The sequence below is a fragment of the Dipteris shenzhenensis genome, chromosome 27 (genome assembly GCF_047967505.1).
Source record: "Dipteris shenzhenensis isolate YYH24624 ecotype China chromosome 27, Dip_SZ_1.0, whole genome shotgun sequence".
Classification (NCBI taxonomy): Eukaryota; Viridiplantae; Streptophyta; class Polypodiopsida; order Gleicheniales; family Dipteridaceae; genus Dipteris; species Dipteris shenzhenensis.
The window spans coordinates 39,742,252-39,765,395 of NC_141622.1; the positions used below are offsets into that span (position 1 = coordinate 39,742,252).

A 23,144-nucleotide genomic window follows, 5' to 3' on the forward strand; every position below is an offset into this window, starting at 1 on the left:
CTATAAAGACACCTATTCTGACCCGATCCTAGAAAAGAAATACGTAAAAGATGCCCAGAACTTGGTACGGGACTGCCAAGAGAAGTTTGAGCATCGACTTAAGGAACTAAAGGGTTAGATACTATTCATCCAGCCCACCCGATGGGCCACCGAGGGGAGAAATTGCTCAAGGTGCTGGAAAGAGTGGAGGAAGAGGAACACCTCAACTTCATCAGTCGGAAGCTCCAGATCTGATGCAGAAATTGTTCCAAGAAGACCCAGTGCTACAAAACCTCCAGGAGGAAGGAGACCTATATAGCTTTGAGGACCTGTTGTCCATAAGAAAAGAACCCTGCAATAGTGCTAGGTTGGCTGCTTTCCTATCGACAGAGGTAAAAATGCCAATCGCTTCCTTGCTAAGAGGAAATCCCATCCTATGGAGCAATCTATCTAATTGGATGAACAAACCGCTCTTGCCCCCAGTCCCTACCAGCCATAAGCCCAACCAATCGTCACTAGAAAAGGGTCAAAACCTACCCAAGGTTCCCATCAACAAGCTAGGCCAGTAGTTCAAGGTTGATGACACGAACACTGCTATCCCCATAATCTATCAACACCAAAAGGTTGAGGCCATCCTAGATGGGGGACCGAGAGTTAGTCTCTATACCAAGGAATGCTTGGTGAAGTGGGGAAAACCCACACTCGAGCAAACCCACATGGTAGTAAAGTTAGCCGATGGGGTAATTGCCAAACCCTTGGGACTGCTTACTGGCATAAACATTAAGGTATTCGAATTCACGTACCCCATCAAGTTCCTAGTCATGGACTTCACTCGACAATCGGGATATGAAGCTATCCTAGGCAAGCCCTTCCTACGAATGTCCGAGCTCGTGCAAGACTAGTGTACGGATAACATCTACTTGTGGCATGAGGATCAAATCATGCGAGTGGACTTGCACACCTACAAGGCCCACCCATTGTTAGGACACCCTTTTGCCACCATGGAATCCAACACCACTGCCCGAACCACCTCTGTGAAGTTATTCCAACTCTATGAAATAGGGAAGAGGATGAAAAGGAGTCATATGAATTCTGGTATGCACCTCTTCTCGAGCCAAAATTCTTGCAGAACTGGATGCACATCTTAGCCAATATAGATGTCCCAGAGAGGATAGGGTTTCAGATCACCACCCTAGAGTTGGAGGGTCTGACCTCGGTGATTCCCCTAAGAATGTTTAACATGCTCAAACCCTGAGAGGTAAGCAAGGGAATCGTGAGGGTAAAATCAGATCTCCACTGGCTATCATACGTGGGGGCCACACCTGCTCACCATGAGTTCTCCTCTAATTGGGGGACTAGGGTGAGTAAGATAACCTCCCCCGTTGGCTCTATGAGTGCAATAGAAGAGCCCCCTTTAGGTTTGAAACCCCCTATATCCAAAAGCCTAGCTAAGGCCAAAAGGACCACAGCTCCAATAGAAATAAAGGAGGAAACCGAAGAAAAAGAGGTCCTACAGCAGGTACCCCAACCATTACAAGGCCTACACGATTGAGGATCGCAAGATCTTATACCAATAGGCAAAAAGGTCTCGGGAAGACGGATGCTCCCAAGGGTACGATAGGCCAACCTTGGTAAAGGAGATAAACCTAGCCCTGGAAGGGCAAGACCCCAACCCATGTTCATCGCTGATGATCTCACCCTCAATGAGGAGAATGCCTTAGTAGCTCTCCTACAAGAGTACAAGGACTGCATGGCCTGGAAGTACACTAACATGAAAGGAGTCCCTGTCAAAGTAGTACAGCACACAATCCCCATGCTAGACGATGCCCAATCAGTACATTAACGCCCCTACCCAATGAATCCCAGATACGCTCTCATAGTGAGAGAAGAAATCCAGAAACACATAGATGTGGGATTCATCTATGAGATTGAGAATATGGACTGGGTGTCACCCATCGTAATAGTCCTTTTAAAAAATGGAAAAATTAGAGTATGCATGGATTTGAAAAAGGTTAATGCTGCCACTAGATGTGACCCCACTACCCCTTGCCATTCACGGAACATGTTCTAAAAAGTGTAGTCAGAAAGGAAGCCTATAGCTTCCTAGATGGACTTTTTGGGTTACAACCAAGTGTCTATCGCCCCGTAAGACCAACATAAAACGGCCTTTGCAACTAAGTGGGGTGTGTATGTGGCTAGGGTGATGATATTCGGATTAACCAATGCCCCTGCCACCTTCCAACGGATGATGATCATGGTATTCAAGGAATATCTGAGAGACTTCATGGAAGTCTTCTTGGATGATATTTGTGTGAACTTGAGGTAGGATGACCACCTAAAGTACCTCTGGCTTGTCCTCAAGAAGTGCCGCTTATACTGCATATCCCTAAATCCGCTTAAGTGCTAGTTCTAGGTCAAACATGGTGTCATTCTTGGCCACATAGTGTCCCAGAATGGAATCTCTATGGACCACAATAAAATCAAACTCGTCCTGGAGTTACCTCCCCCCACCAATGCCAAGAAAGTCCAATAATTTACTGGCCACATAGGCTATTACAGGAGGTGTAGAATGGCTAGTTGACATCGAAAGGTTAGAAGAGACAAGGCTACATGCAGCGTACTCTCTCTGGGTAGAGAAGGCCCTACGTAAAAAGTGGTTCGACCGCAACCTCAAGAGCAAGGACTTGGCAGAGGGAGATTTGGCACTCCTATACAGTGTCCATAATACCAAACACAAGCTAAATTAATGAGGTATGGGTCCCTAATGCATGGTTGAGTTCACGCTTCACTCACTCTCTCCACTCACTCTCTCCACCCTTCAAGCTGTGCATAGAGAAAAAGAACTCAAGGCCGAGGTGACCAGGATGAAATGCCAAGCCATCGATGAAGTTAGAGCCCATAATGCTAAGCTCCAACAGCGTAAGCAAATGACACTATTTAAGGCAATGACTAAGCAGGCCGAACTAATCGGTGAGCTAATAGTAGAGCCAGCTAGATTGCTTGTTCAACTGCAGTTTCCATGCATGTGCATCAAAGCACTCGTAGATCCAAGAGCGAGCCACAACTTCATCTCCCACGAGGTATGGGAAAAGCTACAGGTACCCATAACCCTCACCATCGCTTCAGTAAGAGCTATAAATGGCCAACTCATACAAATTGGGTTTTGTGAATTTAAGTCTAACGGTTGTTCACGAGGCAGTGGAAATATGATTTGATGTTCTCCCCATAGAAGCAACTGAGAAACAAATTATCTTGGGAAGAACCTAGTGCTACACCGTGAACTGTCAAATCGACTGGCATGCCCAGACCACTTCACTCACAAATGTTGGAAGAACGGTGGTAGTCCTGCTATATGTGGACCGAGTCCTGCTGCTCCGAGTCCTGCTCCCTCAGCCCCACCCTCACCGATCAGTGACAACAAATCTACACAAGAGGGTGGACCGGAAGCCCCATCGACCGCCAACACCCCAACAAAAGTCCAAACCCAAAGGGAGAAGAAAGCCAGCTACATTGGTAAATAGGTGCCATCGCCCATTTCACCACCACTACCGCCCTTCACTCAGGAAATTTATGAATAGCAAGTACAAGTGCTATCCTCTGTGCCCAATGCCACTTCAATCGGCCCCAACACCCAAAGGAAGTCCAAGAAGCACAAAAGACCCGAGTCGCCCCAAGAATGCCTCTTCCAAAACCATCCGTTCCAAGAAGAAGACCACACCGCCAGCTCGCACTTCGAGCTTCAAGCTCCAATCCACCTCCTCCACCGCCACAACCTCCCAAAAACTATGTTAGCACCAAACACGGGTGGCCGAGGCAAGAAGGTCACCTGGGTGCCAAAGATGATGGTACAAGCCACAAAGGTTCCGAAGGTAGCAACACAAGAACCTGTGTCGACCCAAGATGCAGAACCACAAGAACCTACCAATGAACTGAACACTGCAGACTCACGACAGACCAGCCCCAAAGTCTCGAGTAAACTCTATTACCCACGAATAGTCCAACTCAACACAAAGATTGCCAAGGGTAGCTAGGGAGCAGCCGACCCATCCACTGCGGGGTGTTACACAAGAACCTCCCTCCAATTCTGAAGGCAAACCTTCGAAGGTAACTGCGATCGTCCCATCTCCGATGGCACCGACCTACTCACAAAAGCTAGGGTCTATGTCAAGGATGGTCACACAAGAACCCTCTTCCCCCACAAAAATGCACCATCTCACAACATCAAACACCAGCGTGCCTCTGGCGTCCAAGGTAAAACACAAGCTGGACACACTCTACGTGGCTTTTAATGCACTATGCAGTAGCACGGCGTTCATCCATACTGCATTCCTCGTAATCATCAAGTCTAGGTCTAGGTGAGTCAGTACAGTAGGCATCTCACCCAATGCACTCGTAGCCCACAAGTCACTACTGAACTCGCACATGCACACACATCCACCGTTAGCACTAGGTGATTAGGTCAGTTTGTCCATTTTTGCATTTTTTCACCATCTTGCATGCTGGCCTCACAATCAGTCCCACACTACATAAATGCACTCCACTCGCCCCCTCTCCCACTCCTTCACACATACCCTCTTTTACTTCTCTACATAGTCGGAATCCCAATGGTCATTGCTGTAGAAGTATCGCACCGACAGTCGCAATCCAATATCATGCCGACCATCACGATCTAGTATCACATCGGCTATCGCCAAAATGGTACCCCATCAACCATCGTCGCCATCGACTTACCCCACTGACCGTCGCCATCAAGTATCTTGCCAATCGTGGCCTTTTTCAAATCAGATTGGCTATTGCCATCAATGTACCCCGTAGACCATCGTTATCATTAGATCACACCACCGACCGTCGCCCTCGACTTACCCCACCTACCATTGCCATCAGAAGATCTCGCCGATCGTGGGGATGCAGAATCTATATAAACAGCCTTATCCCGTCAGGTCGTCGTCGCCGTAGCAGTTTCCCCCAAACTGTTGCAAAATTTCCTCAGAATTCTCACAGCCTCCTACCCTCTTCCACTGCCATCCAAGATAGCCTCTTTATGTACTCTCACTCATCCTCGTCCACCGACTCCCTCATCACTCAACTGCCATCACTCTTCCCTAAGGATCCCAAACACGAATTCTTTGAATTTGAAACCAAGTTGTGGCTCTGCCCCCACCCTATTCCACAGGCCACTGGTCCCTCATATTCCCAAAGCACCTCTTCTACGACAATCAATATGCAAATCCCCATAGAGGATTTGCAAGGGGAGGAAGAGGTGTCCAATAGACAAGCAACCTAGGAGGGTACAATAGCAGTTGGTATGCCCCCCTCAAGATTAAGAAAGTGCACCCCATCTCCCATAGAAGGTGAGTACAAGGTCATGCTCTCCTAGTCATACTCACCACTAGGACAAGCCTGGCTCCAAGAATTGGATGCGTGCATCATGCACTCATGCTTTGCCTATGAGGGTCACGACTACATCCTCCATTACCATAGAGCAATAGCCTATGCAGCACTTAAGGAGCCAGAAGTGCAGGAGGCACTCAGAGTTGCTGGCCTGAGCAGAGTGGCAGACTACCTCCCATGCCACTTGCACATGAAACTTTTGGCAGATCTCCTCCAGGCATACAATAGCAACACAAACGTTGGCATCCTACAAGATGCAACAAGCACTCCCCACCTCTACCAAATCAATCAAGACATGGTATGTGCCACCTTCGGCCTACCAGTTGTCAGCAGAAAGTACTCCACAAAGAAGCTCAAAGCCCTCAGCAAGGTGTGCCACTATGATCGACAGAAGAGCAAGGGCCGACTCCACTTCGTCTTGCCATTCACAAGCCCAAGGTGGAAAGACCGGCAAGAGCCTTGCAGTGGCTAATGCAAGTCAAGCACACAGACCACCAATCCGTCATGTCCAATATCTTGCTATGCATTAGAAGAGTCACTCTGTAAGCTAGCTAAGTCCAAAAAAGGCTTATGCTTATGAAAAGAGAGAAAAGAGGATGAAAGAGGGGAAGCATATGCTCATGAAAAGAGAGAAAATACGATGAAAGAAAGGGAAAGAAAAGAAGGAAAAAGAAGATGAGGGATGACCTCAAGACACACGGGGAAGTAATCAGCAACCCAATGCTCTACATGAAGATTCTCTACTACTAGCTGCAGCAACATCCACTAGTCAGCTTTGGGTTGGCTACAAAATCCACCACATGGCCAGTGCAGATAGGGCCAAAAGAGATAGAGGTCAATCCCAAGCGAGCAAGGACAATGCCCAACACCACTTCGGCTAGCCATGTGCAACCGGACCTAAGCCAGTTGCTTGCGCAGTACGAGGACCGCAGATGCAAGAATTCATGAGCCAACAATTGCGACTCTAGCAAGTGGAACCTCAAAACAAGGGCAAATAGGTTCAGTAGGAGCCCATCCTAATCCAAGACCTCCCAGGTGATGAAACAGTCACCATCGGCCTCCATCCAGGAGCCAAAGCCATGCCAGCCACTCTCGCTATGCCCTATGTCTCGGTCTCCACAACAGCCCAAGAGACCCCATCCTTTGCCACCATCACCTCCTCCTCTCCATGGGCAAGCCTAGCAGAGGCTCTACAATTTTGCAACATGCCCCAATATAGGGCACCAGGTTGGTAAAGCCACATGTTGGTCGAGCAACTATCGAGTGCGGACTTGATGGAACAACACCTATTTGAAGCCATGGCATAGTTTCCACAGGTCACATGCACAATTTCGTAGAGGATATTGGAACAAGCCTCACAGCTCTCAGCAAGTCTCCTTCAAGCATAGCTCTGTGCGCATGATAGTCATTTCATAATGGTTGTGACCCAAGCCACGGGTCAAGCATCCATAGACAGAGTAGAGTAGTACCGTGCAAAAGCTGAAGAGCTCGAGCTGGCCCTAACAAAGCTCAAAGATGACCTCGCCACAAGCGAATCCCTAGTCCAAACTCTCACGTACCAGGTCAACAAGGCAGAGTCTAGCCTACAAACAATGCTGGAGCAAAAAGCACAGACAAAGGCACAGTACACCAGAACACAGGAGCATCAGGAATGATAGATCCAATCTCTACAGGATCTCCTGGCACAAGAACGGGCACTTACTGTGTCCCTCCAAGTAGAGAACAAATGACAACGCACCCCTGTCTAATCAAAGGAGTCAGATTTGGAAGAGCGGGAGCAACAAGAGTTTTGGATGTATAGGGAGGTCTCCACACAGTTAGCCACATACACACTTGCACCACACACCATCCCCCAAACACTCCAAATGCACTTTGATGCACTCCATGCACAAAACTTCATCTTCCACTTAGAACTCATAGCTCTACTTCCTCCTAACGCCCTCCAAACCATCCTTTGCTGCCATAACCCCAACCACTACCATCCATCCTAGTCATGTCATATGTTTAGTTAGATCTCCAACCCACTTCTCTCTCTCTCCTCCACCCCTCCGACCTCCAAACTCTCGCCACCCATCCTATCCTTCTCAATTTCTAGGCATGGTGTTGCATCATCATGGAGTCCCTTAATTATCCAATGGACGATGAAGTGATGCAAATCACAAAGCCCGAGGAACTAAGACCGTGGGTCTGCACCCCTGAAAGTCTACAAGCAGACATTAATTGGATGTAGACGTATAGCCGAGCCTCTTCAATCAAATCTCAAGGGCACCTTGCGGCATTCCAACCCACCACCTAAAACCCCCTCGGCATAATAATCCTCTTCAACAAGGTGCTACAAGCTCTCCAAGACTCACTTGAGTCCTTGGTGAGCAATTTTGAAACAATTCATGTAGCATACCCCAAGGAATTTACTGAGGAAAAAGTCCAAGAAGCCATCGCCCTCTTTAATTCTACCGCCCCTCCTGCAGAGATTCCACCACCACCTCCTCTGGATCCTGCCCAACCCACCCAACAAGCCACCCAACCTCCACTCCCTCGAACAACACTGCTCGAGTATTCTTCTAATGCCTCTAACACCACCACGACAAAGCACAAGACCTCCCCATCCATCTCCTCTATAGCTCCAGTCGACCTTCCTACCATAGCTTTCAACACGCTGCTCACAACAGCCAATTTTGTCTAGGCAGCTGAAGAGACAACATCAACAGGCACAGTAGAGCGAGAACCCATGCCCATTGCAGATGATGAGGCTCCGCCATCTCCTCTTGCCTCCCCCCTGAAGATGTCCGATGGTGCCCCAACTTGCATTCATTTCAAGAACTGCCAAACAGTGCGCTAATGCATCATTGGAAGCACCAACTTGAGGTCTCCCACCTCCATCTATACAAAATCCTAAAGGTGCACCCCCTCACACAATTCATCACCCAGTCCTTCTCGACGACTGGCGATGCACGCATCCAAAGTGCACAAGAGGAGGATACAACCTCACCCTCGATGCTCTAGTCCCAACGACCGATGCAGATGCTAGTCTGCAACAAAACCGCGATGGTGCCTCCCCTTCTTGAAGCTGGAGAAATTTTGGCAATACTACCATAGTGCCCATGTCAGTCATCGAATCCACCCCCTGTATATGCCCATGGAATGACGATGGAGTTGGGCCGAATTCAGAGAAATCTAGCAAAAGGACCCCAATATGTTGTACAACTTTCCAAAGTACAACTTCCCCAAAGAGATGACTCAGGAGGGATTTTGCTTCCACCTCCAGTCATTCAATGACATGTACGGCTCAGTTCTAGATCCCATCGTCATAGTAGCGGTCCACTTCAACCACCTCCTCTTACTCCATTGTGATCTCCCCGCCCACAGTCACCCCATCGATGATTGCTTACACAATTTGACACAACAGATTTTCTTCAATCCTGACATCGGTCCCACACAATTCCACGACCACTGCCTCTACCTCCGCGTCTGCTATCTCCACGGACATCACATCTGCATGTATGAGGATATGCATGCCACCTATTTTTGAAAGTATTGCTCGTACCTCACTCGATTTACTCCACGACAGTTGGCTATGCAGTCCTACATACAGTCCTCACCACATGTATCCTCCAGCGCGGTTGACCCAAGGGTGGATCAGCGACGATAGGAAGAGGGGCATGTTAACATCCACAGAGCGAATGCAAGGTAATGAGTGATTAGAGGTGATTAGCCTTCATGATCTACTTCAACGGACAAGCTCAAGGAGTTTGATCCCCAAATACCCCAAGGCCAATGATTGCAGAGGCGACATGCACATTCTGATCTACGTCAACGAAAATAGCCATGGAAGGAGTACAGCACAAACTCAGGGAGTTTGATCCCCAAATACCCCAAGGCTAAAGATTCCAGGCAACGTGCATAAATTGTAGGTTCCAGCTAACACCCCAAGGCCAACAATTGCAGGCAATGTGCACATTCTGACCTACTTCAACGAAGACAGCCATGGAAGGAGTACATCACAAGCTAAGGGAGTTTGAGCCCCAAATACCCCGTGGCCAATGCATGTAGGCAACGTGCACAGGTGGTATGTTCCAGCTGCTAGGTTAGAGGTTCCAACTACCACAATTGTATGTTCTAGCTGCAAGTTGCGGTTAAGTGTCTCGTGGAAGCACTCCAAGTTGTGAGCCTCATGCATGGGCTTCAAACCACAAATGGCTTAAGGCATGAGAGTGCTCAAGGAGTTTGAGCCCCAAATAGCCTAAGACTTGGAGGCACGAGGCTAAAACAAGCACTATTTAGGAGCTGATTAGGAACACCTCCTAATGCTAGGCTTGTCCCAAGCGCTCTTATATGGTTGACACAAGCACTATTTCCACTAGTAGGGAGAGAGGGAAAGAATAGCAAGATGCCTTAGCACCCTAGGAGCCCAAGAGCCTTTTATTGTAAAGAGAGGGAGAGTGCTAAAAGGTAAAGGATTGGCCCTCCCTTTAAAAGGTGACATGTATAAAAGGCCAAAGTGTTGACTTTGGTCTTCATTGTTGTTTGCACAAGTTTGAATATAAGCTCCCTCTTCTCTTCCAAGAGTGTTTTGGGTGTTCTCTTATTTCCATTGTAGTGCCCTTGTGTTTGCCACTCCACCCTCCTTCACTCTCCTCTTCCCTTCTCCTCCTCTCCCTCCCTTCTCCCCTCTCCCCCTTCCCTCTTCTCTCATGGAAACACATTGCAACAATCCAGAGGCTACTTGAGTGACATTTGTGGATGGCTCGTGCCTTGCATTGCTCTCATAAGGAGTAGCTTGGAGTGAGTCACCACTGAGACCCACACATCCTCCCTCTTGCTCCCTTCTCCTCTCTCTCCTTCCCCCCCTTCTTCCTCTCCCACTCCTATGCTCCCCCTAAACCCTTATTCCCTCAACCCTTGACCTCCATGATCCACGAGGGAGACAAGTTCTCCACCATATACTCTACCCTGAACCTTGGATCCTCCTTCTAACCCTTAAACCCCTTTTGAACCATGGAACCTCTTCTAAACTCTAGGACCTCTCTCTAAACCTTGGAACCTCCTTCTAAACCCTGAACCTCCCTCTAACCCTTAAACTCCTCCTAAACCCTTCAAACCCCAATGAAGGTGAAAGCCTTCTTTACCCCAACCATGAGGATGCATGTCCCTTTCACACACTGTCTCTCACCAGAATATGACATGAGGTCCTAAGCTACACTTATATTACAAATGACCACATCGAAATATCTGCTGTAGGTGACAAAAAGCCTTAGATGCCTGCATATTGAGAATACCCTGCTCTTCCTATGAAAGTCGTGGGAAAGAGCCAACAAGTAACTATATGCCTCTTCTATAAAGTGGTGCCTATGGATGGCTTAAATTTTTTTTCCTTTGTTGCAATTCATCAAAATTCACACATTCTTGCAAGAACCTTTAGTGATTGATATCAAGGTGAAACAAGCACAAGATGAAGGAAGGAATGTTGACTATGAAAGGTACATGTCAAATAAGCGAAGTTTGATTAAAAAGGAAAAAGCTTACTCTAGAAGTGGAGACAATGGATTAAGGTAGAATATTTGAAGATCAAGCCCTCCTCCTTTATTGGCTCAAGAGTAACATCACTACTTTGTGCAATACTTTTATGTATGGCCAACATCCTCTCTTCCTTTAGGACAACCTATATGTTAACTCTGTGTCAACAAGGACTCAAGTAGCACAAAATGGGTGTGTAGAGTAGGGGCAAAGCTTTGCTTCTACTTACATGAGCCTAGGAATAATCTCTTAGGAATCTCTCTTAGGAATCCGACATGCAAATCCTACATACGATTCCTACATGTGACTCCCACATGCAATTCTTGCATGTTATTCTTACATGTGATTCCGACATGAAACTCCTACATGTGAATCCTACACGTGATTCCTACATACAAGTTCTAGATGAAACTTCTACATACAAGTTCTACATGACATTCCTATATGCACATCCTTGATACAATTCCTACATGTAGAGAGAGAAATTCCTACATATAGGGAGAGAAGATCTCCAAAGCTGGAGCAAATACCACACTCTTGGGGGAATTGTGTTCAATTCAACTTTAGTGTTCTATGTAATTATCTCCAAGTGTCCATCCCTTGCACTATCAACTTCGAATAGCATGTCCTACCCCATCTCTCCTACTCATATGCTTCTTTTGAACCCTTACACTCCAAGATTAGTTTCTCAAACATGTAGTGATGTCCACACTCTTGGGGGCATTGTGTTTGATTCAACTTTGGTGTTCTTTGTAATCTCTCCAAGTGACCATGCTCCCTTGCACTATCAACATCCTATAGCATGTCCTACCCTTGTCTCCTACTCTCTTATTCTCCAACCTTGCATCTCCACCTCTCCCTCTCCTTCTCCCTTCCACTTCTTTCTCTCCCCCAACCCCTTTGCTCTTACACAGTCCTTCTCTCCCACTCCTCTGCTTCTTCTAAACCCCTATGATCCTAGATTTTTCTCAATCCTTACCCTCCAAAATCTATGAAAGAGAACTTCTCTAATATGTACTCTATTATAAACTCTTGAGGAGAACTTGGGGCTTTGAATCCATTATATATATTTGTTGTGCCTCGCACAAGGATATCCTAAACAGTAGTAGGGAGATCTATATACATAGGTGGTAGGCCAAAGATTGCACCTAATTTGAGTGTAGAAAGGAAGGTCACAGAAGTAGTCCCACCTATAGGTTATCTAAAGATTATAGGATCAAAGAAAGGTTCAAAGGAGAAAGAGCAAAAAATGCCTTACATTGGGATATTCACTAGAGGAGCAGGAAGGTGTTCTTGAGGAGCCACATTATGAAGCCCATAGAACCTCTAGGAGATTCATGCAGGCTAAAGTGTTTTGAAGGTGTCATAAGGAGGTAGGAGAACAAAATTTGGGAGCCACAAAGGCACACTCTACGTAAAACCCTACTCATAAATAGTGGCACATTGTGTCCATATTTTTGTATATGATTTGGTCCATCCTTTGTTTCTACCCTCTTTTTTCCTTATAATTTTTTAATTATACTATCTGCACATCTCTTTCTAATGCACACTAAGAAAAGAAGTTGGATTTGAAATTAGGACTATGTGATCACTATGTCTTTGTTTATCATGGGATCCCACCTCTCATAAACAAGATTTTCTATGCCTTAACAAGACAATTGTACATCCATTTGAAATGTCAATGTGTGTGTGTGTGTGTGTGTGTGTGTGTGTGTTTGTGTGTGTGTGTCTAGTAGACATTTACAACACCAGTGAAGAGTAGACAAAGTTGGAGTAGGAAAGAGAAATGTTTAATAGATAAACTTTGCAAATAAACATCACAAAAAACAAAGTAGCATAAATAAAGGATGAACAATTTTTTCTAAAAGAGAAAATGTGAGCAGTGAAGCTTAGATAAGTCGTTGGCAGCATCAATTTTATTGAAGAGGGAGTCGGCCTACCTGCCACCATCCATCAAGAAAAATGGCGAGAACCAGCTTTAACTTAAGTTGGGAAGACAAGTGTCATAAACACCCCTCCCTTGTTATTGGGGTCACAATAAATTTAGCACTTAGCCTCAGACTAGTCAAGCTTAATGAGAACTTGCAAGTGTAAAGGAGAGAAAATAATGAACCTTTGTAAAAAGGAGGGGTGGGGGGGAGGGGTTTGACACAGATTAATAGAGATAATGGGAAAAGGAGGGTTTAAGGAATTGGTTAGAGAAAATTAATTTAAGTAAAGGTAATCTAAGAAATTAAAGATGATGATATGTTTAAAATATTAGGAAAATAAATGCATTTGAGAGAAGAGGTAAGGAAGAGATAAATAAAGGTGGGGAGTGAGAATAATTAGGAAAGGGGGGTTTTTTTAATTAAAGAAAAAGGGGGGTAATTGGGGGTTTAAAGAAAAGGGGTTAAATTGGGGGGTAAAGGAAGGGGGGTTTTTTTCCTTAAATAAACGGAGGGGGAAAGTCATAGAGGGGGATGGGGAGGGAAAAAGGCATAGAGGGAAAAGAGTAAAAGAGGGAGAGGGGGGGGGGAGGAACTAAGTAAACAAAATTCAGCAAGGTAACTATAGCAACAAATTAACTAAATAATAGAGGGGAGGGGTTTTTTTTTAATGAGAAAAAAAGGAAAAAAGGTTTTAGAAATGAGAATTAAAAAATAAAAAAAGGGGGGGTTGATTGGACCTGTGAGTTTATGGTCATGGTCAACCTGAGAGTCCTAAAAAAATGAACCAAGAAGAGAGTTGACATTCGTAGGAACATCTTGAGACACTGTGTACTATGCTCTAGAGGCCCCAAAATGCGGTACTGCATCACTGAAGGTCTTGATAGCATTAAAGGCACGGGCTCCGAGGGGCCAAAGCGGGGAGTCAAGTATGGGGACCGAAACAAAAGGGTAGCAAGGAAGTAGGGGGCAACAAAGAAGGGCACCACAAACTGAGCAAGGGGGGAGATAAAGAAGCGGCAGCAGTGGATGGGACTTGGAAGTACACGGTTCGCACGGACGGAGCAAAGATTGCACCATTGTAGGGGTGGTCGCAGTAGTCTGTAGTAAGTGAAGGGGGAGAAGCAAGGGAGCCAGATGTAGGTGGAGGGAAGCGCAAGATGTGGTTTTGAGTCATGGAGAAGGGTAAGAGCTTAGAATATATAGGGAGACTAGGCAGGAAGGTTTAGTCGGGGAGAGAGTCGAGCGGTTAGGGATTATCTTGGGAGGCGAGGGCACACATTTGTGAGGCATATAGATTGCAGCATGGAGGTGAGAGAGGCACATAAAACGAGGTGTTTAGGCCGTGTAATGAGGAGAGTGAAAGGGGAAAAGAAAGGGCGGTGCACATGGTAGTCAAAGCTTAGATAGATTAGATATCTTAGATAGTTTAAGTAATTTTTAAATTTTAAACAATAGCAGAAACAAATACCATTTATTCGTAGAAATAATAGGGGATTTAAGGGAAAAGTAGAAAAAATAGGGGATTTAACGGAATTTAGAAAATAGGGGGGGATTAGAAAACAAGGAAAAATTTAAGGAAAATTAAAAAAGTTTGGGGATTTAAGGGAATTAAGGGAGACTAGGGGTGAAATAAATAGTTGGGGTGGAGATAGTAGGCAGAAAAGATTAATGTAATAAATAGATAGTAGGAAAAGAAGAAATCAGGAAGAAAAAGAAAGGATAGTAGGAAAAGAAGAAATTAGGAAGAAAAAGAAAGAGGAAATTTAGGATAAATTTGAAAAACATCATGAAATAAATAGAGAGAAATTTTAAAGAAACTAATTAGAAAAAGATATGAAAAAAATTAAATTAGAAAAATTTATGGAATACTTAAGAGGAAAAAAGGAAAGTTAAAGAAAATACAAAGAAAATTAAGGAGACAATAAGGAAAACTTAATAAAAAATCAGAGAGAGAGACAGTTAAATTAGGGAGACATTCATAGCAATAGTGAGTTTAGCATATATTATGAGTTCATATGGAATCTTTTGTCTTGTGCAACCTCGGTGAGTTATGGTGACTAATTCATGAATGTGCATGAATATGAACATGTAGAGGGAGAGCATGGTGCATAAGGTTCATGCCCCCTAAGAGGAGAACTCACGTTCCAACCTTTGATGATTTGAGATGTTTCTTTGAAACATCAATAATTGTTTAGCCACTATTGCTGGATTTGGGATAGTTGCAAAAGTGGTATTAAACTGCTCCATTTGTGCCGCAAGCGCATAGGAGGTGCCTACTGTTGGAAATTCGAGCCTTGGAAAATTATATACAAACACCATATTCATTAATTTTGGGCTAGTACACTCTCCAAATTCATTTTTATAGTAAAAATTTGATGAAAAAAATAACTTTTTGAATAACATATTAAAAATAAAAAATTGGAAGCTTCAAAAATTTGAAATTATGAGATTTAATGTAACATTACATCCAAAACAGAGTTACATCAAAAGCACTGATAAAATCTCAAGGAAATTTTGTAATGGTGTTTAAAAACACCTTTCCAGAGGAAAAATAATATTTTAAATCCATGGAAAAACTCTTCTTCTTCATTATAGTTACTAGAAGATATGTATATTGGTGCTCTCTATCTTAAAAGCAACTATCTCTTATGCTTCACACATCTCTTCACAAGTAATAAAATCAGAACACAAGAAAAGCTACAAGGATTCTTTCTTGGAATTTTCTTTTTTGGACTTGTTACACTACATCTTGAGAAAATCACCCATAACAAGCACTATGACGAGAAAGATTAGAAGCCAAATATGATACTAATGCTTCTCTAGCTGATGATAAAATTTTTATTTCTTCTCCGCTTGTGCTTATTTTCTCCATCTCCTCTCTTGGCTCGTTTGAAGAGAAATGCCGTATTTCTCATCTTCTGTCAATGGTGCTCCTTATCTTTTTCTCTCAGCTTGATGTGTGTTCTCAGCAACCCAAGTCAAACTAGAACTTATTAATTGCTCCACTATAGTTACAACTTCAAAGAGATATATTGATATGTAGATAATGCAAATACGAGAGTAGGAGAAGGCAAGATGGAAGAAGGTTCCAAGAGAAGGGAAGATGAAAAAAGGAAGGAGAGATGAAGTGCTTAAGCAACAACTATTGTCAGAGAATACTAACGAGAGAAGGAAAGATGGTAGAGATAACGAGGGACAAAATAATTAAGAAATGGCTAGGGTGGGAGAATACTAATGAGAGGCCAAGATTGTGCTTTGCAATGTGGATAAAGAATAAGGCAAGGTGGAAGAAGGGACGAGAGTTGTATTGCTTAAAAAATGAGGAGTATGGGAGAATGGTGTACTTTGAAGTGCTTTAAAAATGAGGAGGGTGGGAGTATGGGGTACTTGATAGTGTAAAGTGTTGCAATTTTTAAAAAGTAAGTGAAAGATTTAAAATAAAGTGATTGGGATAGGTTCCATATAATTATTAATTTCTTATCATGAGACATTTCATAAAGTAAAAGTTCAGATATTCAAGGGATAGGGTTGGTATCATTATTATGCTCTAATTCATTTTGAACTTTTAGTATAATTAAAAAACAATATCATGAGACATTCATATAATTGAAGAAGAATATCACATGAGAAACACATCATGGGAGCATGAAATATTATTGTATTTACATTGAATATGTTCTTTCTCAAAAAAATTAGCTACTTTACATTTCCGCCATCTATATTGCTTGGATGAGACCCTATTCCAAATTGGTATGGAGCTATCGAATCCTAGCACTTACAAGCTAGTAGGTAAGTCCAAGACAACAAGGTCCACATCCCATGCTCTTGGCTTTCCTCTCACTTGTGACTTTGCAAGGTTTGTTGAACAGAAGTACTCTTTTGTGAGCTTGAGAGTAGCGTTCATATTCTTGCTTGTTGTAAATCTTTGCTAATCTCTTACACATGTCTACATACAATTCTCACATTTTCATCAAATATAATGAACAAGGTTGGGCATGGCTTGTTCGCCCAAATCATTTTTTCAAAACCATATAGACACTAATTACTTTTCTTGAAAACATACACCATCTATTGAAAAACAATAATCACCCATGCAATGAGGTTTATAAAAATACCCCAATTGTATGTTGATACTCTTGCTCCATATTGTCCATTCCTCATAGCCTTCTTTTCTCTTCACCCGAATATCAACTCTTACTTTTTGTGACTTATTGTGGTTTTTTCCTTTAATGCCTCGGTAAATTCCTCCATGTCTTATCTATGCCTCAAGTACATCTCTTTCTTATTTTCAAGATAAAGGCCTGGGTCATAATCTAGCCACAATGGATAATTTTCAATAGCCCATTTGGATAGGCCATGTGGTCTATCATGATTTCGTACATGAACCAAACATTTGATGTCATGCCGCATATTTTCCAATAGATTAAAAAATGCAAAAATTTTAACACACTCCTACCTACCTCTAGAAGGATAAATTGTTTTTGCATCACCACATTGATGTTTCTCTATGTTGCCATCATTTTGGTCACTTTCTTTATCACCATTTTCACATAATACCTTCATATACATCACCACAATCAGATGGAATAAGCTACGAAATTCTTAGACAAAGAAATGAGGAGGATAAATAATGAGGACATATTCGGAAACCTGTATACAACTCTCTTTGCACTTTAGTAATTTCATACTTTTTCTCCCTTATGCATGACTCACAAGGATTAAATTTTTTATGCCTATCTCCTTGATAAGATCTCTAAAATACCCAGACATTACCTAGGGAGTTGATGCAAGCTTAAAGACGAAAGCAACACAGTGAAGATAATGTTCATAAAATAAAAGTGTAGAGTTGTGGTCCATGCTCTCCATAGATGATGAGCTAAGAAGATTAGATGAAGATGAGCTTCTCTTATGAACATGAGCTTGGATGGGAAGGCTATAACAGATCAGATTCGGGCAACCTACCTAAGCGCCTCTACATTCCCTTCAACTGTAGTGGCACTGCATAAAGGTGAAGATGCATTGCTTTCTAGATTGTGGGTGAACTGAGCTTGGTGTACTTGAGACAAAGAACTCTCCTTGTTGAGATCCTTGTGAGGCATTCATTAAGTATGTCCCTAATACACACGTAAGAAAACCTTATCTCATTAAGTATGTCTTTGATGTACACATAAGAAACCCTCGTGTATTCATGTAAAACATCACCTTTATTCAGAAGCATAGCGCATTGTGTGACCCACATATGGTAGTTTGGAGAAATCTCTCAATGTTATCCATTTGACAAACTTCTATAGTGTTCAAGCCAATTTTGGTCTCGATTATGCAATAAACCTAATGAAGTTGAAGCAATCTTTCAATTAAATAAAATAAGGCCTTAAGGAAGGCAAAGTTGATTATTTCTGTTGTGTCTTGGAAGATATGGTTGTAGGAGAGTAAAGTTGTAGCAATGGTGAGGTTCCTCACATCTTTGCAAGGTGGGTGACAAAGAAATTGTAAATGACCTATTCAAGATGTGATCATCAAACCAATCTAGCTCGAATATGTAGAGTCCCGAGTGGCTCTACACTCCCTTCAACTGTGTGTGGCACTGCACACAACTGAAGGGTGTGGAGAAGCACTAGATGAGCCCTAATGTACGTGAGAGTAGAGAAGTCTCCCTGCAAGACAATCTTTAGAATATGTTGTACTGGAGAGAAAAATAGTATTACAGATTTTGCATGAACTGAGGCTCTCGTACCTTGTGGTTTGTCTTGGGAGATTAGGTCACAAACTAGAGTAATCGGGTTGTTAAAACTTTAAAAAGACTCTGGAGTACTAAAGTGCCATTGAAAGAGATCACAATGAAATTGATTTGCAACTCGAATTGATGCTATGACCAGAATGGATGCCATTTGAGCTACAATGATTCGATGCCACAAATTATACTTCAAAACAATGTATACTATCCATAAATAACACAATTCTTGGATGAGACCCTATAATTCCATACATACCATCAATACATACCAAAATTAATGGAATGATGGAGAGTTGTGAGAAAGAGAGATCCATAATTGATCCTCATGATGGGGCAGATGCCATACATGATGAAGTTCCAAAGGATGGTACCTTATGCTTGGAGAGTCCAATGGTTGGGTCTAGTTTTGGTGATGTTTGAGGTCCTCAGCCTCCCCCCAATGGCGAAACCAGAGAGGAAGAAATGTCGGAGGCCTACCACCGAAAGAGAATGTTCGAGTTTAGGTCAAGAGGCCAATGTTTTGACAACCATCTGCGCTTCCATCCCTCTTACAAGTGTGTGGACTTTGCAACAAAACTATAAATAAATGGTGGCCAATGTTTTTGTGAGTGTGATCTGCCAAGTATACTTTGCATCGTATTTCCTATCAATCTTTTCACATACAAACCACAAATTAGTAGCATGGTCCTCTGCCACACACATATCAACAAACCACAAATGAACATCTTCTTAACTCACATTGCTCTTCAACATGCAGATTAGCAAGTAAACATTTTCTTCTTATGCAAGTCTCCTCTTAGACCTCAGTCCATTTTTTTGCAAAATTAACAAAGAAAATTGGGGATTAGAATAATCAACTTTTATGCCGTGTGTAAGAAAACATCATGTTGAATAAGTACTCAATAAGTATCATTCTTTTGCAAGGAGTGTTCAATCTCTATCAAACTAGAAACCGGGAAAAGGTGGACAAAATTGAAAATGAAATCTATACTAGATACAATAGATCTCTCTCTCTCTCTCTCTCTCTCTCTCTCTCTCTCTCTCCTCTCTCTCTCTCTCTCTCTCTCCGTGTATAAGCCATCCTTCCGTGTATAAGCCATCCTTCCCCACCAAGTTTTTAAAACCCGCGTGGGTCTTGGTGGTTGAGGCTCTGGCTCATGTCGTTGGTTGTGTGTGTTTGATCCCCCGAGATCGCGTCGGATGAGTTAGACTGGCTCCTTGGGATTGCTCCTACGACGTAAAAAACTCTTCTCCTTCTTCTCCTTCTCTCTCTCTCTCTCTCTCTCCACGTGTCACCTTCAGAAGCTCCCAAAATTGAGGTAAAAGAAAAGCTAAGAAACAATGAAAGAAGTGGCACGAGGGTCAAAAGATCTTCTTCGCTTGAAGAGAAGGTTAAGATAACTAGTTCTTTTAAGTTTAAGTTAACCTTAAAATGGAAATTACATTCCCATTGGTAACCCATTATGTTATGCACTAAGTGGCCTCAAATGAAACTTTTGGGGTATTTTTATACAAAATGGTTTATCTCATCGATCCAAAGTCAGTTCTTTAAAGTTACAATCACAATGGATTCTTCTTTTCAAGCCCTTTCAATCGAGTATCCATGTTGTATAGTTCCGAGTTGATTTTGACCATGAAATTTTCTTAACAAGAATCTTGCTTTAAGTATCATTCCCACTGCTCACACTTAAGTTAACCAATTTTCACATTCCAACTTCTTTCTCTTTGTTAAAGTCCTTAAAGTACCTATTTTGAAGGGGTTAAATTTAGAAACATTTTTAATGGCAGTTAGGAGATTTAACTTAACTACATTCTAAAAATGCTAGTGGGAATGCACACTAATGTGGACACTCTCTTAAGAGCCTTAGTGCTCCCTAACTCGTAATGGGAATAGGCCCTAAGGCAACTTGTTACCATAGGAATCCAATGCAAGATTGCAATTGAACAGAGAGGTTTGAATGCTTAGCAAAAGCATTGACGACCTCTCGCATGAGCTCAAGGAAGGCTGACCGAAGAATTGTTCGAACCGTGATGGGGGCTTAAGTGATAAAAAAGCAAGTCAATCAAGAATTGAGACAAGAACTCTGTTGCTTCTAGGAACTCCACATAGCCCGCGATCCCCTGCTAGTGTACTCTAAGGTTGGGTTCACACCACCGAGACGCTCGACTTGCAAACGGGGCTGTCCGACGATATGGAAGGAGCTTGTTTGTTGAAGAGTTGGGCGTTGGAAGGGAAGGATGTTCAGGAAACCCCCTGCCCCCGACGTGCCCACCCTTTGCCCGCGCCCCTTGCCCCTCCGCTTCCCCCCAAGCACTAGTCACCCCGACTTGCCCCCCACCCCCTGCCTGCCCCTCTTGCCCCTCCTCTTCCCCCCAAGCACTGGTCACCGTGAGCTGCGGCGAGCGGCAGGATTCATCAAGAGCTACTATCCGGTTGGTGTAAACACCACACGACACGACGGGGGACTTATGGGGCAAAGTCGGTGTGAACCGGGCCTGAGTCCATAGCAAGAGTGCTTATATAGCCCATGTTTGGGGAAGCCTGGTGGTTCCTAGATAAGGCTCTTATCTACCGATAACTCACTTGGGCTTTGAAGTGCAGGAACCAGAGAGGAACGCAGCTATGGCTACGGCTATGGCGATGGCACCTCCTCACTCCATCGTCGCCTCCTCAGATCCTTCCCCTCCTTCCCTTCGCTCCTCCTTCCTTGGTTCCCCCTCCTCCCTTTCTTCCCCCACTTCCTACTCCTTTCCATCTTCCCCTTCTCATTGCCTCAGAATCGATATGGCTATCAGCCGCAAGAAGAAGGAAGAGACCATCGAGAAAGTTCGCCAGCAGCTCGAGGACTCCTACCTTGTTGCTGGCATCAAATTCACTGGCCTCACTGTCAAGCAGATGCAGGACCTCCGTCGGAAGCTGCCGGACACCGTAAAACTTAGCGTGGCCAAGAACAAGCTCGTAGCCAAAGCCATTGAAGGTACTAAATGGGAAGCTTTAAAGCCTTGCTTGAAAGGTATGAATGCTTGGATGTTTGTCCACACTGAAGAGATCCCTGCGGCTCTGAAGCCGTACAGGGAGATGCAAAGAGAGCTAAAGCTAGACAAGAACGACTTCACTGGGGCTGTGTTTGAGGGGAAGTACTTTCCGCCAGAAGATTTTAAGATCCTGGAAACAATGCCCTCAAGAGCAGAGATTTACGCAAAGCTCCTAGGCAGCTTGCAAAGTCCAGCATCTGGTCTTGTAAGCGTTTTGCAAGCTCCATCTAGAGAGCTTGTATTAACACTGAAGGCGTACATTAAAAAGTTGGAGGAAGAAGCTGGTGCGGCCCCTTCATCTTGATCATCGTTGGTTGTAACGTCGCCAGCCAGAAGAGTGAACTTTGCTGTAGGCCTCACCACCCTATTAAATGCATGACCATTTTGACACAATGGTCTGGTATCACCAAGATCCTATCTGCATGTGCCTTGTTTTCCTTATCTGCCGTATGCATCTGGTCGCCATGTTTTCCTTTGCTTATGATAATGCACGTAATTCCCTTCTGAAGTCATCAACATACATTCTTATTATTTGTTGGCCTGTTTTAACCAATATTTGGACTTGGATTGGCCAAAATTGCCTTTCATTATTGCCAAAAGCTGCAGTGTCACTATGTCTTTGGATAAAAAAGCAGTCTACGTTTTCTTAGATCATTAGTTAATGTTCAAGTACTGCTAGCCTCGGTGGTCCCTATCATACAGCTTCGTCTTTGCTGCTTTTATCGCTTTTCACGAGGGCCAAGTCCCTTGAGGTTGAAATGTTTAAAAAGCCAGCCCATATTGATTATGGGGCTTTTCACATTGCAGTACAAGAAATTCTTTTGTTTAATAATAGTGCAAGTTTGGACTCTTTATTGTCTTGTCTTGTCTTGTCTCTTGCATCTTGCTGTTATGGTGCTCATCATCTTGCTGCCCACATGCCTTCGGTGTTCCCGTATTGGTAGTAGTGTTTGTGATTTCACAGGAGAGTATCGTTACTCGGGTTTTATGGGTGCGATTCTTAGTAGTAAAATTTAGTGGCGACTTGCACCTATGTGCTTATCATGCACATCATGCATGAGGGTGCTTGAATTATAAACAAAGTGATCGATGGGCTTGCAAAGATTCCCATGGAATTAGCTGCAATGCTGTTTCAAGTCAGAGCTTGGAACACTTAAGTCTTGTTCTTTATATGATGTGCAGCTCAGTCATTCTTTTATTTGCATTGCTCATATAGGGTGAATTTGCGTGAACAAGGGAACATTGATTGAAATTCAAGACTGTCAAATGTCACACGTGAAGATAGGAATGTCATGCTGAGAAATTATTTTTGACAGTCCCAGATTTTGATTAACGAAGATGAGTGATATAAATATATCTGTTGATCCATGAAAATGAGTTTGATTAATGATCATCAGGACATATATTATAACAGCTCAGTGGTCATGATCTTGATAGGTTTTAGGTTAGAAAAGTTGCTTGCTGAAGGCTAACACTACTCTGCAGCAGAAGGTTAACCCCGACATTACGAGATACTACTCAAATATAGGTGCTTTTCTTAAATGCATGAGGGCTATTCA

General features: G+C 43.5%; 1 protein-coding gene across 1 annotated transcript; it reads left to right on the forward strand.

Annotated features, from left to right (window-relative positions):
- Window positions 1-21,080: 21,080 nt before the first annotated feature.
- On the forward strand, window positions 21,081-22,101 carry LOC147884286 (large ribosomal subunit protein uL10c-like). Its single transcript, XM_087398606.1, has one exon. The coding sequence runs from the start codon at window positions 21,173-21,175 to the stop codon at window positions 21,887-21,889; it is 717 nt and encodes a 238-aa protein (XP_087254732.1). The 5' UTR covers window positions 21,081-21,172; the 3' UTR covers window positions 21,890-22,101.
- The last annotated feature ends 1,043 nt before the right edge of the window (window positions 22,102-23,144 follow it).

Coding starts and splice junctions, on each gene's coding strand:
- LOC147884286 (XM_087398606.1), top strand. CDS start 21,173: ATGGCTACGGCTATGGCGATGGCACCTCCTCACTCCATCGTCGCCTCC.